The 21,502-nt window shown below is 45.6% G+C and overlaps 1 protein-coding gene across 1 annotated transcript in view; it reads right to left on the bottom strand.

The window, feature by feature from the left end:
- Positions 1-21,502, bottom strand: part of pdcd11 (programmed cell death 11) — a 52,499-nt gene that overhangs the window by 9,508 nt on the left and 21,489 nt on the right. Inside the window, exons 13-29 of the mRNA XM_069899390.1 lie at positions 19,566-19,817; positions 19,307-19,456; positions 18,501-18,695; positions 18,121-18,195; positions 17,420-17,515; positions 15,889-16,108; positions 14,447-14,596; positions 13,959-14,074; positions 12,541-13,055; positions 11,738-11,800; positions 10,488-10,584; positions 8,948-9,037; positions 5,949-6,051; positions 4,723-4,900; positions 3,358-3,414; positions 1,463-1,585; positions 411-533 (exon numbers count right to left, since the gene is read on the bottom strand). Coding sequence (XP_069755491.1) covers positions 411-533; positions 1,463-1,585; positions 3,358-3,414; positions 4,723-4,900; positions 5,949-6,051; positions 8,948-9,037; positions 10,488-10,584; positions 11,738-11,800; positions 12,541-13,055; positions 13,959-14,074; positions 14,447-14,596; positions 15,889-16,108; positions 17,420-17,515; positions 18,121-18,195; positions 18,501-18,695; positions 19,307-19,456; positions 19,566-19,817 — 2,603 coding nt within the window. The remainder of the gene's footprint in view (positions 1-410; positions 534-1,462; positions 1,586-3,357; positions 3,415-4,722; positions 4,901-5,948; positions 6,052-8,947; positions 9,038-10,487; positions 10,585-11,737; positions 11,801-12,540; positions 13,056-13,958; positions 14,075-14,446; positions 14,597-15,888; positions 16,109-17,419; positions 17,516-18,120; positions 18,196-18,500; positions 18,696-19,306; positions 19,457-19,565; positions 19,818-21,502) is intronic.

Below are 21,502 nucleotides of genomic sequence, written 5' to 3'. Positions count from 1 at the left end.
TCAATTAATCACGGGTAGGAGGAATTATGGGGAGATGTTCCGAATCAAATTATCGAGCAGAAGCCTTTCTATTGGTAGATCGTGGGCTAATACGGTGACAGACTAGGAAGGATGAGATGACCCAGCAAGTCTGCTCTTGATGGTGCAGCATGATTCAAAGGTTCCAGCTCCAAACATTACATTGGCACTGTTCACTCTCTGTCCCTTCATTGCAGCCAAGGTATCCAGCCCTGCCCCACACTGACACCACCACCCCCCAGTAGTCACTTCTCCACCACAGTATCGCAAGCACTACACTCTCTGCTTCTGCAGCGTGGAGGGAGCACCAAGCTAAGGCAAGTTAGGGCATGAATCCTGTCCCAAGCCAAGAGGTGTCACCAGCTCTGCCCACACCCCCAGCAAGTTCCTACCTCAGCACTTTGACCGTCACCAGCTTTCCCTTTGGGATATTTTGCCAATAGAGTCTGTGATTGTTGATGGAGTACTTGGTGACATGCTGGTACTGGACAAGGCCCGTCAGGGTGGCAGAAAGGCTGAAACACAAAGAAAACAGGCTGAAGGAGATGCACTGCCCACCACTGTTCCAGAGTGCACAGCACATACTGTGAGACAGCACCTCCCTTCACACTCACAAGAGCACTTCAAACTACTGGCTGCCACCACTCAGTTGTTCAGCTTCCCCATGGGACTGGTGAGAAATGGGGAATAAATTCACACATTGCTGAAATAATAAAAGCCTGAATGGGGGTGGAGAAGCAGATGGTGAGGGAGAAGAGGGATCCAGAAAAGGGGGGGGGGGGGGGAGATGAGGAATTATGTCATAGTCACTATGGTAACACTACAAATAATAGTATTTCTTAAAAGGACAATCAGAAAATTAACTAAGAATCAAAAACACAAGGGGGAAGCAGAAGGATCCAGAAAGGGGGTGGTTAGGTGGAAGAGAGGAGTAGAAGGATCCAGAAAGTGGGGGATGGGGTTGTGTGGAAGAGAGGATCAGAGGGATCCAAGGAAGAGAAGGGAAGAGGAGCAGAGGGAACCAGGAAGGAGAAGGGAAGAAGAACAGAGGGATCCAGGAAAGGGGAAGGTGTAGGATGGAGGACCAGAGGGATCCAGGACACTGATACACAGAGACCAGCAGCTGTGAAATCGTGCAGGACAGCTCAGGTCAGACAGTGGAAAAGAGTGGTAAAATAGTGAATAATTATCACCTCTCCTGCTGTCAAAACCACTCCTATCATGGCTGTAGTAGATTCCTATGGAGAAACGAGCACAAGTGTGTGGGTGCGTGCATGTGTGTCTGTGCATAATTGCACCTCTGTGCCTGCAGGTGGTCATGTCTGCGAGCACAAGCCTGAATTAATCTGAAGCTGGATCTTAAAGTAAACCTGAACCAAAGTGGAGTATACACAAGCTTGCACACTGGTTCACAGCTGGCCCCTCACCAGACTGGCAATCTCACCTAACATAAACTCCAAGCTTCCCGATGTCCTTTACGTAACCCCTCAGGATTGTCCCCTTCCGAAGGTCCTTGATCGATGCAATCTCAGGATCTCGCACAGCAGACTTCTTCTCAGAATGAACCCTGGAGTTCATACGCACATCAGCAAGAAAGACAAATCACCCACAAGAGCAAGATGATAACTCTCGAACAGAATCAGACTTCAATGCAGGTGCACGGAAACATCACCTCGTACAGCCCCCCACCCCCCCACAAGGAGCACGCCATTCCAGTTTGGAAACACTAAGTTCTCAACTATCCAGTATTTATGTATCCAGAATTCTCATGCAACTAGCAAAAAGAATTCTATTAACAAATTTCATAAAATATCATTGAAATTAAAATTAATGGTCAAAAGACATTTTTAGTTCACTTATATTTATATCAAAGGGCTGTGCAGTTAAAGGCCAGTGAAGCAGTGACATCCTCTCTGCAGATCTCCAACTTCATCGTTTATTTTTATTGCACTTCTTTTAATAGGTTTAATAAAATATAGAATTGGGCTGTAAAACATTGTGGGGTAAATGGGTAAAGAGGTAACACATAATTCAGCAATTTATTTAAAGGTTTACACAAAGAATACCAAGATGTGGTCATTTCTTTTTCAGCTATACTTCCCCACGACTGCCGAGAGTAAAGTCTAATCACTGTTCCTTCATTGTCACTAGGTCTAAACCCTGGATCTCTCTCTCTCCCTCCCTCCCCAGCAGTACCGTGGGAGCACCTTCACCAGGACTGCAGTGGTTCAAAGCCACCTCATCCCCTCACATCTGCTGTGTTGTCGAAATGACGTTGGAGCGCTGCAAGAATCCTTCATGAAGGTGACAAGAACCAAGGAGGACTCAACAGGTGGAGTTCTATTCTAGAAATAGCCAACTCTCTGACTCTCGGGGAGGGATTTTCAGGATATATGGAGAGAGGATGTGGAGGGAAATAAAACTGGAAAACCTCATAAGGAATTTGGGAGAGGGGTGTGGTTGGGCAATCAGGATAGCTTAAGAGGAAGCAAGATATACATGAGAAGCAAAGAGACAGAGGACCAAATTGTTGGAATGAATTGGTGAAATTATCAGCTCATGTGTAGCCTCTCAACCGGCAGGGAACAGATGGATGGAATGGCCTGGTGCTCTATATTTTGCTCAGTTCCAATTCTTCACACTGCTATCATCAGGAAGGAGGTACAGGAACCTGAACACCCAGCAGTACAAAAACAGTTTCTTCCCCTCTGCCTCCTGAACCACAGACACTATCTCACTTTTCTTCTTTTGCACTAATTTATTTACTTTTTAAAAAAAAGTGTATTTTTGGAAATGTAATTTACACAATTTTTGGTCCCGTTGGTCCCTCACTCACCACTGCGGCAGCAAAAACAACAAACCATGACGATAAACTTGATTCTGAAGCATGCATCAGTGAAAACGCGACATATTTGTGGGATTTTCAGATTGTGAAATCAGCAAGAACTTGGTGAGATAATTTTGGGGTTACCACGATTGGTTTCAACAGTACAGGAGCAAAACTGGTGCTGGTAGGTATGGAGAACAGGATATTGCTGGCTTTGGAGAGAGAGTCAACAAGGGAATCATAGCAGACATGCAAGGAAGGAAATGTTAATTCAACAAGTGTCTTTAACAAGGCACAACAGATCAACAAAATTCGGAGGTGTGAAACCAAGCATTTAACATCATGTGGAGATATCAGGACAAAGAGGGAGGTGTGTAAGGACCTGCTTAAAAGGTGGATTAAGATACAGCAATTTGAGGAATATTAGGGGGAAGATTAATCTCTGGAGATTAAAGGGAAAGGGTATGGATGGAAGGCAGAGAGGGAGGGATGGGGTTGGGAGAGATACTCACCTGGAATTCCTTAGAGAAACTCGGAATTGATTCTTATCCTTAGAAATTACACAACACCTAGAGAGGTAGAGAATAGAGAACCAATGAGGCACATGCATGGAATAGGGAAATTCAGCCTCAGCTGAGAAACGCTTCTGATGATAAAGGACGGAGGAGAGGACACATAAAACCTCATTCTTACCTCGGTCATCAGGTGCCTTCCTCACTGCCACCATCCTGTCCCACTTTTACTCCTATTAGGACATAGGAAACAGGCAGGTAGGTACCTGCCCACCCTGGCCTGTCATTCAATGACAGATCTTTTGTCGTGTCACTTTCCTCGCATCTGGGTTCAGTTCATATCAAAAAATATCTCACTCTCTGTGTGGAAATATGCTCACCGACTGACCCTCCACAACATCTGGGTGGAGACTTTCACATATCATTACCTTCTTGAAAAAATGCCGTCTCACCTCAGACGTGAACAACTGACCCCTTTGAGACTGATCCCTGGATCGTGACACCTCAGCCAGAGGTTTTTGCAGCAGCTCTGTCAAGCACTTGAATGATGTGTTTCCCCCCCACCACTGGACAGCAACTCCAGTGTGTAACAGCCACAAAATCACTGTACCTGCCCAGCTTGCTCCAAACCCACCATCTCCAGCAACAAACACCAGGCACATGGAAACACCACATGCAGGTTCCCCTTCAAATCATAGTCCTTCATCCTCACTGGGTATAAATCCTAGACCTCACTCCCCACCACCTTCTCGGGGACAGTTAGGGATGGACAATAAATGTTGATCCCCACTTTTGTTCCCTCTTGTTACTCTTCCAGCTCCCTGCCGAACATCCCTCCTCAACTACCCCATAGTTCTCGTCCTCCTCTCACCAACGAGCTTTACAACCAGTTAAGAAACCAGACAGCATTGATATCAACTGGCAGGAGACAGAATGGTAGAACTCACTCCAGTTCAATGAGGGAAAACCCAGTGGTTCGGCCTCACAGGCGTCTGTGGCAACTAATTCCAGATTCACACCAGTGAGAAGTAGAAATTCTGCCTGGCCCACAGGAAAAAGAACTTCAGGGTTGCATGTGATGTCATGCATGTTCTCTGACAATAAACTTAAACTCTGGCTGAAGAAATCTCCTCATATTTGTTCCAAAGGGACATCTGAGGCACTGGTCCTGGACCCTCCCACTATTCCAGCTTCACTGATGTAATAGCCAGAGTCTGTACAAAGGGACACTGAGTCCGGAAGCCCTGGCTCGAGAAGGCTCTGCCCTCTGAACCACATCATCATTTAGAAGTCTGCTGCCACTCACAGCTGACGGGAGCAGAGTGTGTGCCAGACTGCAACAGGCTCCTTGCCTCCAATACCTACCTGACGAGGTTTCCCTGGATGAAACCTTCCAGCGGTGACTCCCTATATGAGTCTTCCAGGTCACACAGCCCTGCTTGGCCTGTCTCTCCGAGGGGCAGGCCAACAACCATCCCGACGCCTGGAATAACCTTTTTGATGGCGCCCAAAGTCACAGAACCTTCATCCAGTGAGTACAGACCTGGAAGATAGTTTCAGGGAATCAGTAACTCAATGAAGTGCGCTCAGAGCAGGGCAGAGCCAGGGCCCAAAGATGCACCAGAGGTGTTACCATGGCTGGTCTGCAGGCTGTCTTCTGTGAGTGTTCAGCTCTTTCACTCTCCCCCCGAGCCCCATGACTTGCTGCCTCCACTAGCTCTGTCTTTCTCTCTCCTGTTCAGGACTATAACCATAGAACATTACAGACCCCTTCGGCCCATCCAGTCAGTGCTGAATCACTTTTTTTGCATAGTCGCACTGACCTACACCCAGTCTATAGCCTTCCATACCTCTCCTATCCATGTACCTGTCAAAATTCTTTATTGTTAAAATTGAGCCCACATCCACCACTTCAGCTGGCAGCTCATTCCACACTCCCACCACTCTCTGTGTGAAGAAGTTACCCCTCATGTTCACCCGAAACTTTTCCCCTTTCACCCTTTAACCCATATTCTCTGGTTTGTATCTCACCCAACCTTAGTGGAAAAAGTCTATCGACATTTACTCTGTCTATCCCCCTCATAATTTTAAATACTTCCATCAAATCTCCCCTCATTCTTCTACACACCAGGGAATAGAGTCCTAACCTATTTAACCTTTCCCTGGAACTCAATTCCTGAAGTCTGAGTAACATCCTAGTAAATCTTCTCTGCATTCTTTCTATCTTATTGATCTTTCCTGTAGTTAGCTGATCAAAACTATACACAGTTCTCTAAATTTGGCCTCACCAATGTCTTATACTTTACCATATCGCACCAATGCCTATACTCAATATTGTTTGTTCCACGTCCTCTGATTCTCAGAGACTCCCGATTCCAAACCCTTCCAAAGGTCACCGCTGCCCAACAATGATGGCCCATCCCAACCGACACATTCCCACTCATGTACACCCTCTCCAATCCTACACACCTCACCTCGTTCATGCCTACAGTCTAAACATGGGATCTTGGGTTGTGAGCACTGTAATGAATAAAATCAAGGCAAGGCCATTAAAATGACGTCAACACCATCCACCTCGAGCTCCGCCTCACCTGTCAGTGACAGACAGAGGCGTGTCCCTGCCTTATCTGGGCCGATCACTGTTGCTGTCAATGCTTCACCGGGCTGGAACATTCTCTCTGGATATTTCATGCACTGAAATTGAGGGAAAGGAAGAACACCTGTTAGAACAAGTTTACAATTTAAACAACCCTCATTTAGACGGACCCAGAATGCATCCATAGAAAAGAGCAGAAATACTTGAAAAAGATAAAAGTGCAGGACTACAGGTGAAGAAAAAGGGGGTGCAAACTCCTCACAATTCTCATCTAGCAGCATCTTCCTGAAGCATGGCATCTAAACCCTGGCGTTAGGGTCCATCCACAAACCACAGGCAACACAACCCAACCTTTCCCAATCTACCACCTAGCCCTGTGATACTGGCACTAGTGCACCACACACCCTGGCACTAGTAACATCATTAAAACTAACACACAGACGGTCATTTTCCAGAGATAAGGAAGCTCAGCTGCTGGTCATTTGCTCAGGTTTTCTGCACCCACCCCCCCCACTCCTTTTGGATCAGCAACTCAGGATGACTCTGGGATTGCTAAAGGGAACAGGGCAAGGAGAACCACCACTTGTCTAGGCATCACCGCTGAACATGTTACAGTATTAGGATGGAAGGGTAATGGGAGATTCTGCATGCATGGATATCACATGCTTTGTGTAACTATGGGAATCTGAAATACAGTGCTCAAACCACTGGGTAGAACAGGCAGCATCTGTGATAAGGGGAACAGAGGTGTGGCTTCAGGTCACCGACCCTCCATTAGCACCTTGCTGGGATGGGGGCCCTTTCTCACCTTGCCGGGACAGGGACCCTTCTTCACCAACTTGGGACTGGGGTGGGGGGTCACCCTGCCAGGATGGAGAGATGTCTCTCTCCCCCTGCCAGGACACGGGGTGGGAGGTCATTCTGTAGGGTTGCGGGCTCCCCTCTGCCGGGACACAAGGTGGATGCGGCTGTCTCTCGCCCTGCTAGGAGAGGGGGTCACACTGTCAGGACGTGGACCATCTCTCCCCCAGCTGGGATATGGGTCACCCTACTGGGACGGGGGTCCTCTCTCACCCGGAGATCGTTAGTAATAATCAGTGATACTTAGATAGTGGAGGGTAGAGCAGCTGGGAGTCCTGACAGCCAGGAACTCCTGAAGCATCACTGGTCATGCTTGTGACTCTCCACAATGTGAAGCATCGCATGAGAGATTGGACCTCACAACCCTGTTACATTCCTGATTCCACTTGGTGGTGCAGACACTGTTGTAATGTACAAAATGCAGCAGCAACTTTAGAACCACAGAACACTACTGAACAAACAGGTCTTACAGCCAATCTAGTCTGTGCTGAACTATTATTCTCCCTAGCCTTTGACCTGTACCTCCATATCCCTTCCATCCATGTACCTATCCAAATTTCTCTTCAATGTTGAAATTGAATCAAATTTATTCTCCTCTCTCACACAGTAGTGCAACAATTACTGTATATATTGCGGTATAGGACAACCCGGGAATTTCCACCTAAAATGTAGGTTTTGAGCGATACTTGTTTTATAAGATGACCCCCCCACCCAACAAAAAAACCTGACACTTGCTGCTGACCAATGGATGCAAATCATAATCTAATATATATTTGTGCATGTATATCTGTTTGGCTGTTCTGTTCTCCATGCAAATCAATATGGAACACTCTAGAAATGTTCAAGGAAGTTCAGAAGGGGTAACATTTGATGCTGAATGTCATGACCACATTGAATTTAAGGTCATATGAAGTTCAAATTTTTTTTTGACCAGCTTGCTCTGACTTGCATTACTGCTTATTATAACAAGTATTTACTAGTATTACTGTTCACTGTAATTGTGGTAACATTTGATGCTGAATGTTATGACCACATTGAATTTAACCTTTAAGGTCATATGAAGTTCAAAAGTTCAAAATAAAAATTGAACTTGCACCAGGGACATCTCAATTAGTTACAGGGCTGTGCATCAATGTACATTCAGAATAAAAACAAGTGGCCAAACCCAGTTCAATATGGGCCCCAAAAAGCAAAGCAACATTGGCAGAAGCTCTTCACAAGCCCGTAGATTTAGACAAAGAAGAAAGCGAGAGACAACAGAGAAACATCTGTCTCACCTCACTGTTGATGCTTCCAGACATGCAAGGAGCAGGCAGCGGGAAATAGAACACCAGCGATACGCCTGCCTCAGTGGTCAGGTCTTCAGACAAACAAGGAGCAGGCAGCAGGAAACTGAGGAACACCAAGCCTGCCAGGCCGCCAGGCATTCCATGAGCAGACAACAAGAGTCTGCTAAGGAAGGACAAGCAAGACTTCAAGCAAAGCGAACAAATGCCACCAGCCGAAGTCAACAACTGAGTGTTTCATTTCCTGGGGAACACTGGGTATCCTGCTGGTATTTTAATAAAATTTAAACCTTTAAATAACCTTTATGTTAGTTGGATGTTTTAAAATAAACCATTGTCAACTCCTGTAACAGGCCGTTAAAAGCCTGGATGGAGCTAACAGCAGTCGGACTGGGTGGACGGACCCCGTGGAGGAGCGCTGAGACTTCCTATATAACTAACGGGATGTGCGCAAGATTGTGTCGGAGCTGGCAGGAAGATGGCGGTGGTGTTGCAACTTTGTGGTCAAGATAAGATTTTAGACCTGGTGTATAGGATGGCCCCCATTAAAAGGTGAAATTTTTAAGTTTTGACGATCAACCTATACAACGGCATATATGGTATCTGTTTCAGCAACACTGATCAAGAGGCATATACCAACTCTTCTATCCCTCCAACTTTTGCCAAGGGTTCTTTTGAGTGGGAGGGAGTTGAGGCCTTTAACATCTTGACCAAACAAAGCTACTCCTCCTCCCTTGCTCTGTGGTGAAGCATCAGCCAGGAGAGTGAACTGTGTCCGTGTGGAGAGGGCCTCAAGATGATGGAACACACCCTTTCTGTGGTACTCTATGTACTGGCAGACACTCACCTTGCGATTGAGGGATAACAGCAGCAGCTCTACATTCCCGTGGACATCATGGGTCACTTCTACATTCAGACATTGCTTGGGGCTGTAGTACTGGGAACAGGAGAGAGAATAAACCATTGAGTGTGCAGTATGCACATTGGTGGGAAGCAACCAGCAGAGCAGGATACACACGCTGTAGATAGGGTGAGTCAACAAACGAGTGGAGTAGTCACCAGACCTTGGAAGGAGACCAGACTTGCCCAGGGAGAAGGTGGGGTGTCGGACCATGCTGGGATCAAACCAAGTGATTTGTTATCATCTGCAACCGGAAAAACTCAAGCAGAGGTTGAATGGGACAGCTTCCCTGTGTGGCCTTCCTGCCTCTGGTGGCTCAGCACCCAGTAAGAAACGATTCCTGTCCCCGAGCACTCTACCACCCAATGACCTCATCTTGGAACAACCCCAACATCTAAAAATGGCCATAGCTGTCACACTGTCACTAGGAACATAACAGGTGCCCACTTACAGCTACACCATTATCTAGATCAAACAGAGAAGTGGGCCAAGGAATGGCAGATGCAATTTAACTCTAATAAGTGTGGAGTTTGGGAAGATAACTAGGGTAGATCTTACACAGTGAATGGCAGGGCCCTGGAGACTGTTGATGAAGGGACTTTGAGTTCTCTGAAAGAGGGGACACAGGTAGACAGGGGAGCAAAGGTGTTTGGCATGCCTGCTTTCACTGCTTGGGCATGGAGTACAGGAGCTGGAATGCCACACAAGACATTGGTGATTCTGCACTTGGGAGTACTGTGCCCAATTTTGATCGCCCAGCTATAGGAAGGACGTCATTGAGATGGAAAGGGCACAGAAAATATTCACGAGGATGTTAGCAGGACTGAAGGGCTTGGGTTATAAGGAGAGACCCTTTTCCTTATAGTATAGGAGGCAGAGTGTGACCTTAGAGATTTATAAAAAGTAAAAACACAGAAAAACTGAAGGAACTCAACAAGTCTTGTAGCGTCCATAAGATACATAACAGATGTTTTGGGCCTGAGTCCTATCTTGTTTACTACAATCACAACATCAGCAGACCTTCATGTTTCACTCCAGAGTTATAAAATCACGAGGGGCAGATAACATGGATTAGCAGTTTTTTCCCCAGGGTAGGGGAATCTAACGTTAGAGGGCACAGGTTCGAGGGGAGCGGGGAATGGTTTCAAAGGTACCTGAGGGGCAAGTTTGTCCAGCAGAGGCTGATGGGCAGTGTGGAAGGAGCAGCCAGGAGAAGTGATAGAGAGAGGAACAATTACAACATTTAACTAAAATGTAGGCAGGAATGTGTATAGAAAATTTTTTGATGGTGATGAGACTATCGCAGGCAAATGGGACAAGCTCAAGTATGCATGGACAAGATGGGCCGCAAGGCCAGTTTCCATACTGTGTAACTCCATCTAACTGAAGTCAGAGGGACAGCAGAGAGTTCAGTCACTTCCCAAAACCACCCCCCCCCCCCCCCCCCCCGTCAGACCCCAATCACACAAGACCCAGCGGTCAGCACCTTGTGCACGTAGCAGGTCAGCTCTTGCCCCGGCTTGAAGGCCTGTAGCCTGTCCACCAGCTCCTCGCTCTGGCATACATCTTTCTCCAATAGTTTGCTGGATGAAAAAGGAGAGTTAATGCAGGGTCTGGGAGAAGGCAGGGCGTCTCTCACTCCAAGCCTAAGTTTGGGCTCCAAGCTCAAGCAATCCCTCTGGGGACACCTTTCACTGCTTTGTTGACTTCAGAAAAAGTCCCACTGTTTGATTAATTTACTCTCTCTGAACCTCCCAAAAGGTGCACCCTAGCCTGGTAACCCTAGAATGAGCCACAGCAACAAATTCAGCTGTGCGACCCACCAGAACCAAGCCTAATCTCAACTGGATCCAGCAACTGCAATGAGCAAAGCAAATCCTGTTCCTGGTACCTGATGATTCAAAGGGCTCAGATCCTTGATTGATGATCTACAGTGCTAATTTAGGCTTTTTTAAAATGACACACAGACGAGAAAACACACAACCAGGAGTCTCCATTGGCTGTCGTTAGTGCTCCGCACTGATGACCTTTCTCACTACCCTTCCACTCCATTCTTCCTCATCTGTTTATCCGATTTTCCCTTTAACTCTGCACTCCCTTTCTTCTTTCTTATCTTCTCATTATGGAGGAGGAGGAAACTGGTCTATTGTGTTTATCTGCAGAGCAATCCCACCAGTTCCCTGCTCCAATATCCATCAACTCCTTTCCATTCTCCCACCACACAATGGCTATACGCAGTGGCTAATTAACCTACCAGCCAGCCCATCTGTGGGAAGAACCACAGTATGCAGAAGAAACCCAGCAATCACAGGGAGGACTTTCAAACACCACACATCCTCAACCACACCCACATTATCACTGCTCCCTTCAGAACTCCCCAGAATGTCCCCTTTGGGATTCCCAGGTGCCCACTGTATGCTGATGGGTTCTATTCTGACCTGTTCCAGCTAAGTTCCAATAAAGGTAAAATCTCAGGATTATCTCTGCCATTATTACCAGAGCTATTTCCAGTCCCTTTTAGCCCTCCTGATTTCAAATTTTAGCGTGCTCCTGTTTTCATTTCAGATTTTCAACATCTGCAATTTTCCAGCCAGTTTAATCTTTTACTTTATCCCACCTGTGTTTTTAATCTTTGTCCTACTACCAACAGTTTCACATTCTTGTTGTATTGCTAGGTCATTGTCTTGCACAGCTGGGACACTGTACCTCATTGCTCAAGAGAATGTCATGCCTCACCTTGGTCTCAGAGTCAACACCGGCGTAGTCCAAAGGGAATGCAAGTGAGTGATCGGCGGTAATCTGGCATGACAGGGGGACAAACATGTGCATATATTAGTCAGACACCAAAAACAATGGGAAACTTACCCTGTACATCAGAGGTCAAAATATTCATGCACTGGAATGCCTACCTCCGTTCATCATGCCCGTCACTCAATACAGGGTCAGTATATGCAGACATTCATAGTCCTGCATTTGGTTACCTCACCCTGGGTGCAGCACTGAGGGCATTTTTCAAACACAGCAAACTCTAGAGAGTGTTCGAGATGGGCTGCTCAAGGTGAGCGCCAGAATATGGACATTGAAAAATATTGCTCACAAGAGCTTCCTGCGCAGTACTGATGGAACACTGCACTGCCAGGAAATGTTATCAAACTTTTCCCTTTCTTGTCTCTGCCCATAAAGGATGATGGTGGCATGGAAGAATTGAGTTGCTCTGGCCAACAATCGCGAGAGCAGGTTATTGATGAAGGAGACCGACACAACTGACCCAGAGCCTGGGTCAGTCACAGTTCATTCACACCCCACTATGGCCCATCACCACTAATTAATACACAGGGACAAGAAACACTGTTTAAATAGTGTGGGCCGTATCATGAGCCTACATCATGAAGAATCACAGAGAGCTAGCTCACTCCATCTGCAGTGGCATACTGATATAGTTAACGCTACTGGAGCCTCTAGCTGCTGCCCATTCCTACAGCAATGCAGTCAGCTGAAGTTCCAACCCACAAACATACCACCTGCCAGCAGCCACCTACTTGTGGGACTTCACTTCCTTGCCTCTGATGACCTTTGCAGTCACGGTATTGCCGACTTTGTGGCTAGATGTTGGAACCATTCCACTGGAGACCTGGTCAAGGATCTCCGAGGCATGAACAAATCCGGTCACCCTGCCTGGCAACGCGATAAGTAGGCAGGTGGGCCGCACTGACTTCACTCTCCCACTGAGGACATCGCCAAAGCATAGGGTATGTTGGACCTCGGACATGGCCTCATCCTCTGGAGGTTCATGGACTCTGTTTGATCTGCAGCGCACACCGAGTCTCCTACAGGACAGTGGGATCCCTTGGTGCGTCTTTGTGGTGGCCTGAAGGTTCACAGCCACCGTCTGCCCTTCGGAGAGCTTTTCTGAGTCGAAGTGGAAGGTGTCATTGAGGTGAGAGGTGAGGGGAATGAAGGTGAGCTGTGAGGAGCTGGGCAGCCATCCCACAGCAACATCAGACGTCACAAACTGCACTACAGCCGATTGCTGCAAATACCTTTTCAGCTGCACCTGGAGATGGACATTATTGATTAATTGCAGGTTGCTAGCACAAAAAACTCAAAGCCCACCAGACCTCCACTGCCTCTTTGAACCAAGGCAAGTGTTAGTGTTAGACATATAGCATGCTAACAGGCCCTTTCCGCCCACGAGTCTGTGCCACCCACTTACATCCAATTTACCTGCACCCCTGGTATGTTTTGAAAGGTGGGAGGAAACCCACACAGATGTGGGGAGAATGTACAATTCCTTACAGACAGCGCTGGATTCAAATCTGAGTCAATGGCGCTGTAACAGTGTTGGGCTAGCAATTGCGCTCAAGCCTCCTTGTGATTCTTAATTGTCTAGAGCACTCATTCTCAACCTTCTTTCAGCTATGGCCCTCCTAGAACTCTACTCAAAGTTTATGGGCCCCCTTCCCTGTGAAGCAGTCAGGTTTTGGTTTCTTCTGTATTTCTATTGATTACATAAAAAATATTTATGTTACACGAGATGAAAACAAGGCTTTTACTTAAATGTGTTGTGGCCCCCAGGAACTGGGGTGGGGGGAGGGGTAGATCTAGGTCATGAGTAGAGAATGTTTGGCGTAGAGGGCAGAGGTTATGTCACAGAGGATTATGGTAACCTTAACACAGAAATGAGAGACCTCATCTCATCTGGGAACCTGGTCTTTATTGTGTATGGTTTACATTCCTTGCTCTGGTAATCCATCTTTGGCCTCATTGAGCTCTCGACCAGCTAGAGTCCCTTCCTCAACTAATCCTCTGGCATTAATTCAGCATGCCAACCCTTGCTGGGAGAGCAGGCTGACAACCTTCACCCAGGTGTATGGTTTAGAGGTTGAGGAGTAGCTGCAGCCTGAACCATTTCGCGAGGAGACAGGCAGAGGCTTTGCAGACCACCACACTTCCATACCTTCTCGACCCCTGCATTCTGCAGTTCTGGACGGACAGAAACGTGTACAGTTGAGGAGAGGAGATCAACAAACAACACAACTCCGACCAACTGCTGGCCAGGGTTAACGCCACCCTCTGAGAAAGGAACAAAGGAAACAATCAGGCGACATGGGCAAATATAGAGATTAACCTACAATCCCGGCACATTTTGAACGGTGGGAGGAAACCAGAACACCTAAAGGAAACCCATGCAGACATGGGGAGAACATACAAACTCATTACAAACAGCACTGGATTTGAACCCCAGTCTCTGTAGTTATAACACCATTGTGCTAACTGTGCCAACCTGTCAAAATAAGGCTGTTGGTGGGGGGGGGGGGGTTGTCATAGTAACAACTCAAATTCTGGAGTGAGGATTGAACCCACAACCTTGTGGCACAGAGACGAGATGTGTGCTGTTCCAGCCCCCCTTCACCAGAAATGTCAACAGACCAAATGTGAACGCACCTCCTTGGTGATAACAACTGGCTGTTATGTTCAGCCCAGCAACTTCCTTGCCTGTGAAATACACCGTCCCATCCGTCTTGACCGTGTCCACGGTGAGCTCCAGCCTTTGTCCGATGACCAGGTGGCTCAGATTGGCAACCACTGCAGAATCTGAAATGGCATTAAAGGGGTGAGCCTGTTACAAACCCCCAACATGCCATTCTCTGCCCATCCCCATTCAAACCTGTCAATTAGATTCCAGCCTGTAACCCTCTCCCTGAGAGGGTCTTAACAAAGGGGTTTTGTGTGCCGGATGCAGTGACTGCTGGTGCCACCAACGACATCAGAGAAAAACATCACCCATGGACATGGGGTGCACATCAGATGGTCCCAACAGAGGTAGTGACAGGAGGTACAACAACAATCTCACAGAATAGCACTTGCATGTGAATTGAAGGGAATAGGATCTTCCTGCAGGTATATTAATGGTACAAGTTGAGTACCCCTTATCCAAAATATATGGGACCAGAAGTGTTTCAGATTTTGGAATAATGTGTTTAGGGTAACTAAGCAATGCAGTAGTGTCAACAGAATACCTGTATCAGCTGTTAAACAACAACAACAAACAACGGCAGACTTTTGGTCTCCAACTACAATGCTGTGTTTTGATCAAAAGGTTTCAGTACACTGCATTTTATTGATTTCACATGAAAATAATGTTTTGTACTTAAAAAAAAACCGATCTCTGCTTACTTTTACCTTTACAAAAGAAGATAAATGCAGCACCAAATACTAGAAATTCTGCTGGATAGATTTTTAAAATGTTTCCTCCAGAGTCATCTCAATTACCCCTTTTCCACTGGCATCCCAGTTAATTGGCTGTGCAGTGTCCCAGGATTATAGGAAGCCCTTTATGCCGTTTCTACTAGGCCACCCTTAACTGGGATATTAATTGCTTTTCCACTGAACACACTCATCCCCGGGGATCGGAGTGTTCAACCTTCAACTGGAAATGGGTGGCTTTCTGCTGTCCCTTTTCCACTGGTTTTATCAGCACGCCGGGGATAGGAGTAAGGGTGGAGGTGGTTAATCCCGGCGTGAAATGACGTCACTTGACGCCAGCATTCGGACAATGTTCCTTTTCCACTGGATTCTGTCCCAGAAAATTCCCAGTTAATTCTTGGGGCAGGGTGCCAGTGGAAAAGGGGATAGTGAGTAAAGCTCATAGGTCTGGCAGTAACAATGGGTGGTAACCACAGAGCTTCAGAGCTCCACATGGGCAAGTGAGTTCAGGTGTGGAATTTTCCACTTGTGGCATCCTGTCTGCACTCCAAAAGTTCCAGATTTTGGAGCATTTTGGATTTTTGGATAAGGGGTACTTGACCTGTATTTAGAAATGCAAAAATTGCATTTTAAATAGATTTATTTCCATGGCACGATTATTTACTGGATTCTGACATTACCCCTCTGGTCCATGAAGGACCTCACGAAATCCAGCTCATTCAAGTACTGGGTCAAGAGGGCAAGGCTCTCCCGGGCAGCATCCCCAGATCCACATTCCGACACTTTCAGAGTCAAAAGTGCACGCCTCTTCTCCTCATCCACGTTTGTTACCATGGCAACCACCGTCTGTCCCACCACGAAATGGTCTGCTGTGTCGGTTACAAACTTATCAGACATAGCCTAAGGAAACAGAAATATTAACTTCCTGAATTACCATTCCAGGGCACAAGTTGTTCCCTCACCTTGAACATCCCCATTTAAATTCCAGTCTGGTCATCTTAATTCCAATCATAAATCCCCAGATTCTTCCATCATTAAATTCACCACAGAATATCTGTTATTCCATCTTGAAGTTTCCTGCACTGGCTAAACTCAGTCTGCAACTCCTAAACATTTGTTATTTTGTCTACATTTCTCTGAATTATGATCAGAATGCCACCTAAAACATGTTTATTTTACCTAGAGATACAGCACAGGGTGACACAGTTAGCATGTTATTAAAATGCCAGCAACCTGGGCTCGAATCCCAGGTCTGCGAGGGTTTTTCCCGTGAGCTCTGATTGCCTCCCACCCTTCAAAACGTACCAGTTTGTAGGTCAATTGGGTTTAATTGGGCAGGATAGGCTCGTAGGACAAAAGGACCTGTTACTGTGCAGTGTCTAAAATTTAAAAAAATTAAATGCAGCAGGTTCGAATACACCAATTGACCTGCAAAACTTGTACATTTTGAAGGGTGGGAGGAAACCAGAGCACCAGGAGAAAACCCACATGGTCTCAGAGAGAACAAAAACTCCTTACAGATAGCATCAGATTCAAACTCGGCTTGCTAGCACTGTAAATGCTATGCTAACCACGTGGATCCAATTTTCCATTCTTTTGAACTATTGTTTATGAAATTGGAATTTATCACCAATCCCAGTTTGATGCTCGTATGGGACATGTAACATTAGACATGACTCCAGAGTGGGCATTAGATTTCCTTCACCAAGGTTCCTCTGCAATCCAGATGGGCTTCTACCTATACCTTCAGGACCATCTCCACTGAGTCCAAACCTGTATTCCTAGCTTTTACCCTTTAATATTCACCAGATGCAAATTCCCAGATTCACCATGACAGCAGGAGCACAGTAACACAATTTCTGCACCACCTTCCCCTGGTCCTGCATCATCCAAGCTGTTCGGTGTCCCCTTTGGAGGCCACTAGCAAACACTAGAATTTTAATGGACTTTTAAAATTTTTAGACATACAACACCGTAACAGGCCCTTCCGGCCCATGATCCCCTGCCACCTAATTACACCCAATTAACCAACAACCTCCAGTTGAAGGGTGGGAGGAAACCAGAGCTCCCATACATGGGAAGAATGTACAAACAGCGCGGGATTCGAGCATGGGTCGCTGGCGCTGTAACAGCATTGTGCTAACTGCTACACTAACTGTGCCGAATAAGCAGCGAGACTGGCTGTGCGCTGTAACAGGACATCAGACTCACCGCTTTGGGAGCCAAGCCGACCAACCCGTGTGCAAATTCCACAAACACTCCATATGGCATGACACTCTTCACCATTCCTGGCATGACCATCCCCACCTAGAAGAGAGAGGCAAGTAGTCACCACTTGGCTGGGTACCCCCCCAGCCCAAGCCTCATTGCCCAAGGAGGGATGCAGGTGCTTAGAGATGGAGGTCCTTGCACCCTGGGTTGAGGATGGGGTACAGAAAGTGGTGAATTGGCGTACGTGCACGCACATGCACACACACTCCTTGTACTTGCATGTAACAAACCCCAGGCTTTCCAGAGGAAAAATGCCAAAAGGCCCTTTAGTCTAGATTGAATGCCCTGAATGTGGACCAGCCCCAAGGTTGGTTGTTGGACTGAGAATTGTGAATCTACAGAATTAAGCTGCATCTATACAGGTCATTCAGCCCATCAGGTCCATGCTAGAACAACCCCATCTGTTCCTTCTCCTCGTTTCCTGGAACCCTGCATTAATTCCTTTGGCAAATGCCTAATGTAAAGGCAATTTACAGCAGCCATCTAAACCTCTTTCCTTCCTTCTCCTGTGAGGGAGTCATCTTCCTCAGCCCCTTTTCCCTCTTCCCCTATCTCGTCCACTCCTTTCCTCCCTCCTGTGTCCACCCATCACCTTCTCGCCTGTGTCCCTCCCCCTTCCCCTCACTCCCACATCAGCTTACCTGGAGCTCTGTAAAATCCTTCGCCACTGGTCCTTGCCTGAGGAAAGCCAGCAATGCTGGTTTCCTGCACAGAATCTAAGGCAGGAGTTAAGGAGAGCAAAGAGGTGCAGCCTTGTATGGGACTGAGTAAATCCAGTCTGCGGCTCGCGGGACTGGATTTTTGAACCAGCTCAACATTGGCTATGTCACGGAAGCCAGGTAATCAACAAACCAGTCTGATGAAAATGACCAGCAAAAGGCAATGAAGTTAGATTTTCAAAAAATTGTTGACAAATAATGATTGGCAATACCATTCTATAGGACTTGAGCCGGATGGTCAATGAGAAGTGAAACCTCGGAAGCATTCAGCACGTGTGGGCTTGGGGAGCAGGGAAGGATACAATCTGGTTGGACGCTTGGCTCCAACACACAACTCCAGGAACAATGTCATCCACTCGAAGTGTCTCCGCCAAAAGCTGACAGCTGCTCACATGGTCCGAGAGATGAGTTGTGGGCAGGAAGGCAGTCACTTGCTCAGGTAGGATGGCGACCTGCAATCCAGTCTTTGTCTTCGCCAATACTCTCACATCAACTATCTGAGAGGTGCATTACAAAGAGAAACACATCACCAGCACCACAAACCTCAATAGGCCTGTCAGCTCATTCAGCATTCTATTAAAATTGTGGCTTATCTAATATTGTAGGCCCAATCTCAGTCTACAATGAGATGGAGTACAGGAAGGAGACAAAGAGTCTGGGAACATGGAGTCAGGACATCAATCCCTCCCTGAATGTCAGAAAACCAAGGAGCTGGTCATTGCCTTTTGGAAATGGAGAGCAGCAAACATTCCTGTTATTATCAGTGGAGATGGTGGACAGTTTGAAATTTTCAGGACACATCCCGAACAATCTGTCCTGGTCCAATCAGATCAATATTGCAGCCTAGAGAGAGCACCAAGGCCGATATTTTCTCAGAATCCCGAGCAAATTCAGCACCATTCCCAAGGTCTTTTATCAACTTTTACAGGCACCCCATAAAAAGCATTCTGTCCAGATACATCACAGTGTGGGACTGCTCTATAATTTCAGAACCTTAATTTGAGGACCAACTTTATCCCTTGCTTTAATTGTATTGAAACATACTCAGCACTGAGGACATGTCAAAGTGATACATTGCCTGGAAATGTTGAGGCCTCATTTCCCCTACCTTCCCAGTTGGGTACCCAGCTTCATCACTTTCCACAGGAATATCAGATCCTCTTCCTGGTTTCCGTCCAATGGCATGTCTGTGCATTCTAAGAGACAGCAACATCTTCTCCTGGGCTGGGTCACATTTCAGGATGTTGACCTTCAGGACCTGGGGAGGATGGGAACAAAAGGTTACTAGAAGACACCAAAATGCAAACATGAAGGAGCGTGGCTCACGCTGGGAATATAGCTTGCTCCCGTGTGGAGTCTTCCCTCACCTGACCCATGTAGAAGGCCTCTTCGAGGCTGGGTAAGGCTTGGTCACTCAGTTCATGCAGCGGCACCAGCCCTCGCACGTCACCGTAGAAGCGGATGATGCAGCCGAATGGCCTTATACACACAACGTAACCGTGCGCCACCTCCCCGGGCACACCCTCCTCGTAACGTGTGATAATACGGAGCTTTGACCTGACCAACGTCTTCTTCAGAGTTAATGTAACCTTCTTGGCCTTGGCGTTTACCGTCAACACCTGAGAAGGAAACAAGGATGCAGTGAATTCAGACAGGACCTGGCAAAGAGAGACTAGGAACAGCTACCTACAGTCGATCAGTGGGAGCTATTCAGGGTCTATGTGCTACTGTCACAGTGGCTGGGCAAAAATCAACGTCTTAAGAAACTAATGGATGTCGAGAGTTGGATCAAAGAGCTCTACAGCACAGAAACAGGCTCCTCGGTCCAACATATCCATGGCAACCAAGCTAATCCCATTTACCTGCCATCGGCTTGTAGCCCTTTAAACCTTTCTTATCCATCTACCTGTCTGAATGACTGTGAAGTGTTCAACCTTTCACGGTATCTAATACTATTTTGAAACAATGGGAGGAGAAAGGAATACATAATTTATCTGACTGTTTTCTAGAAGGTCATTTTTGTTCTTTTGTAGAATTGCAAAAGAGATTTGATATAAGTGGTCATTCTATATTTGTGTATTATCAGTTAAGATCTTTTGTAAAACAGGTATGTGGTCGTCAAATGAATTTACTGTCTGAAATTGATTTTGAGAAATACGTGTTCTCATCTCCAAAAAAGCGTTATATATCAGGTTTGTATCGTATTTTGTTGGAAAGTGAAAGTAAAATAGATTGGGATAAAGATAAAATGAAATGGGAAAAAGATTTAAATTCAACAATAACTGAAGAAGATTGGTCTGAAATTTGCTGTAATAGTATTCTAAAATTGATTAATGCTAGATTGGCGATGATTAATTATAGTTTTATACATCAATTATATTTAACATCCGAAAAATTTAAAAAATTTGGTTTTAGTAAGTCAGATCTTTGTTTTCATTGTGATCAGGTTTCTGGTACTTTTTTACATGCTGTTTGGTTGTGTGATCGGTTACAACAATTTTGGAAAGGTATTCAATCTGTATTTAATAATCTATATAATCTTCATATTGTATTAGACCCTGATATATTTTTATTAGGGAATATGCAACCGTTGATTGATTTAGAATTAGATAATTACCAGATCTCTTTTATTTACTTAGCGCTGGCAGTGACCAAGAAATGTATAGCGATTACGTGGAAGAATAGAAATGTATTGTCTTTAGATAGGTGGTATTCAGAGATGAAGTTTTGTTTGGTTATGGAAAGAATATCTTTTTCTATACAAGATAAGATGTCTTTTTATGAATTAAAGTGGACCCCATTTATTGATTATATACAATTTAAATAAGTTTGAATTAATTATTTTCGTTTAAGTTCTTTTTGTTTTTGTTTTTTCATATATATTTTTATATAATAAAATTTTTTGGATTAATAATTAATACTTAATTAATACCTTTTTTATTGTTTTTATATATATATATTGATTTTTTTTTAAGATATATATTTTTTATTTTTTTTAATTATTATACTAATAGTATTAATTCTTCACTTTTTATTGTAGGGGTGGGGAGGGGGGGGTTTAGGGGTTAAAAATAGTTTTTTTTTTAGTCTTAGTCTTTAGTTGTTAGGGGGAGATACCGAGATTGGTATTGTATTAACTATGTTACTTTATACTTGTATTACTTTATTTTGTATTTTTTCTGTACGTGAATTACTTACTTTCTTTATATGTTAAAATTAATAAATAAAGTTTCGAAAAAAAAAAAGATTACTAGTGAAAAAAAAAGGCACCCCACAGGTCCCTTATAAACTTCCCTGCCCTTGG

The sequence above is a fragment of the Narcine bancroftii genome, chromosome 10 (genome assembly GCF_036971445.1).
Source record: "Narcine bancroftii isolate sNarBan1 chromosome 10, sNarBan1.hap1, whole genome shotgun sequence".
NCBI classification, from domain to species: Eukaryota; Metazoa; Chordata; class Chondrichthyes; order Torpediniformes; family Narcinidae; genus Narcine; species Narcine bancroftii.
This window is presented reverse-complemented; position numbering and strand designations above follow the sequence as displayed.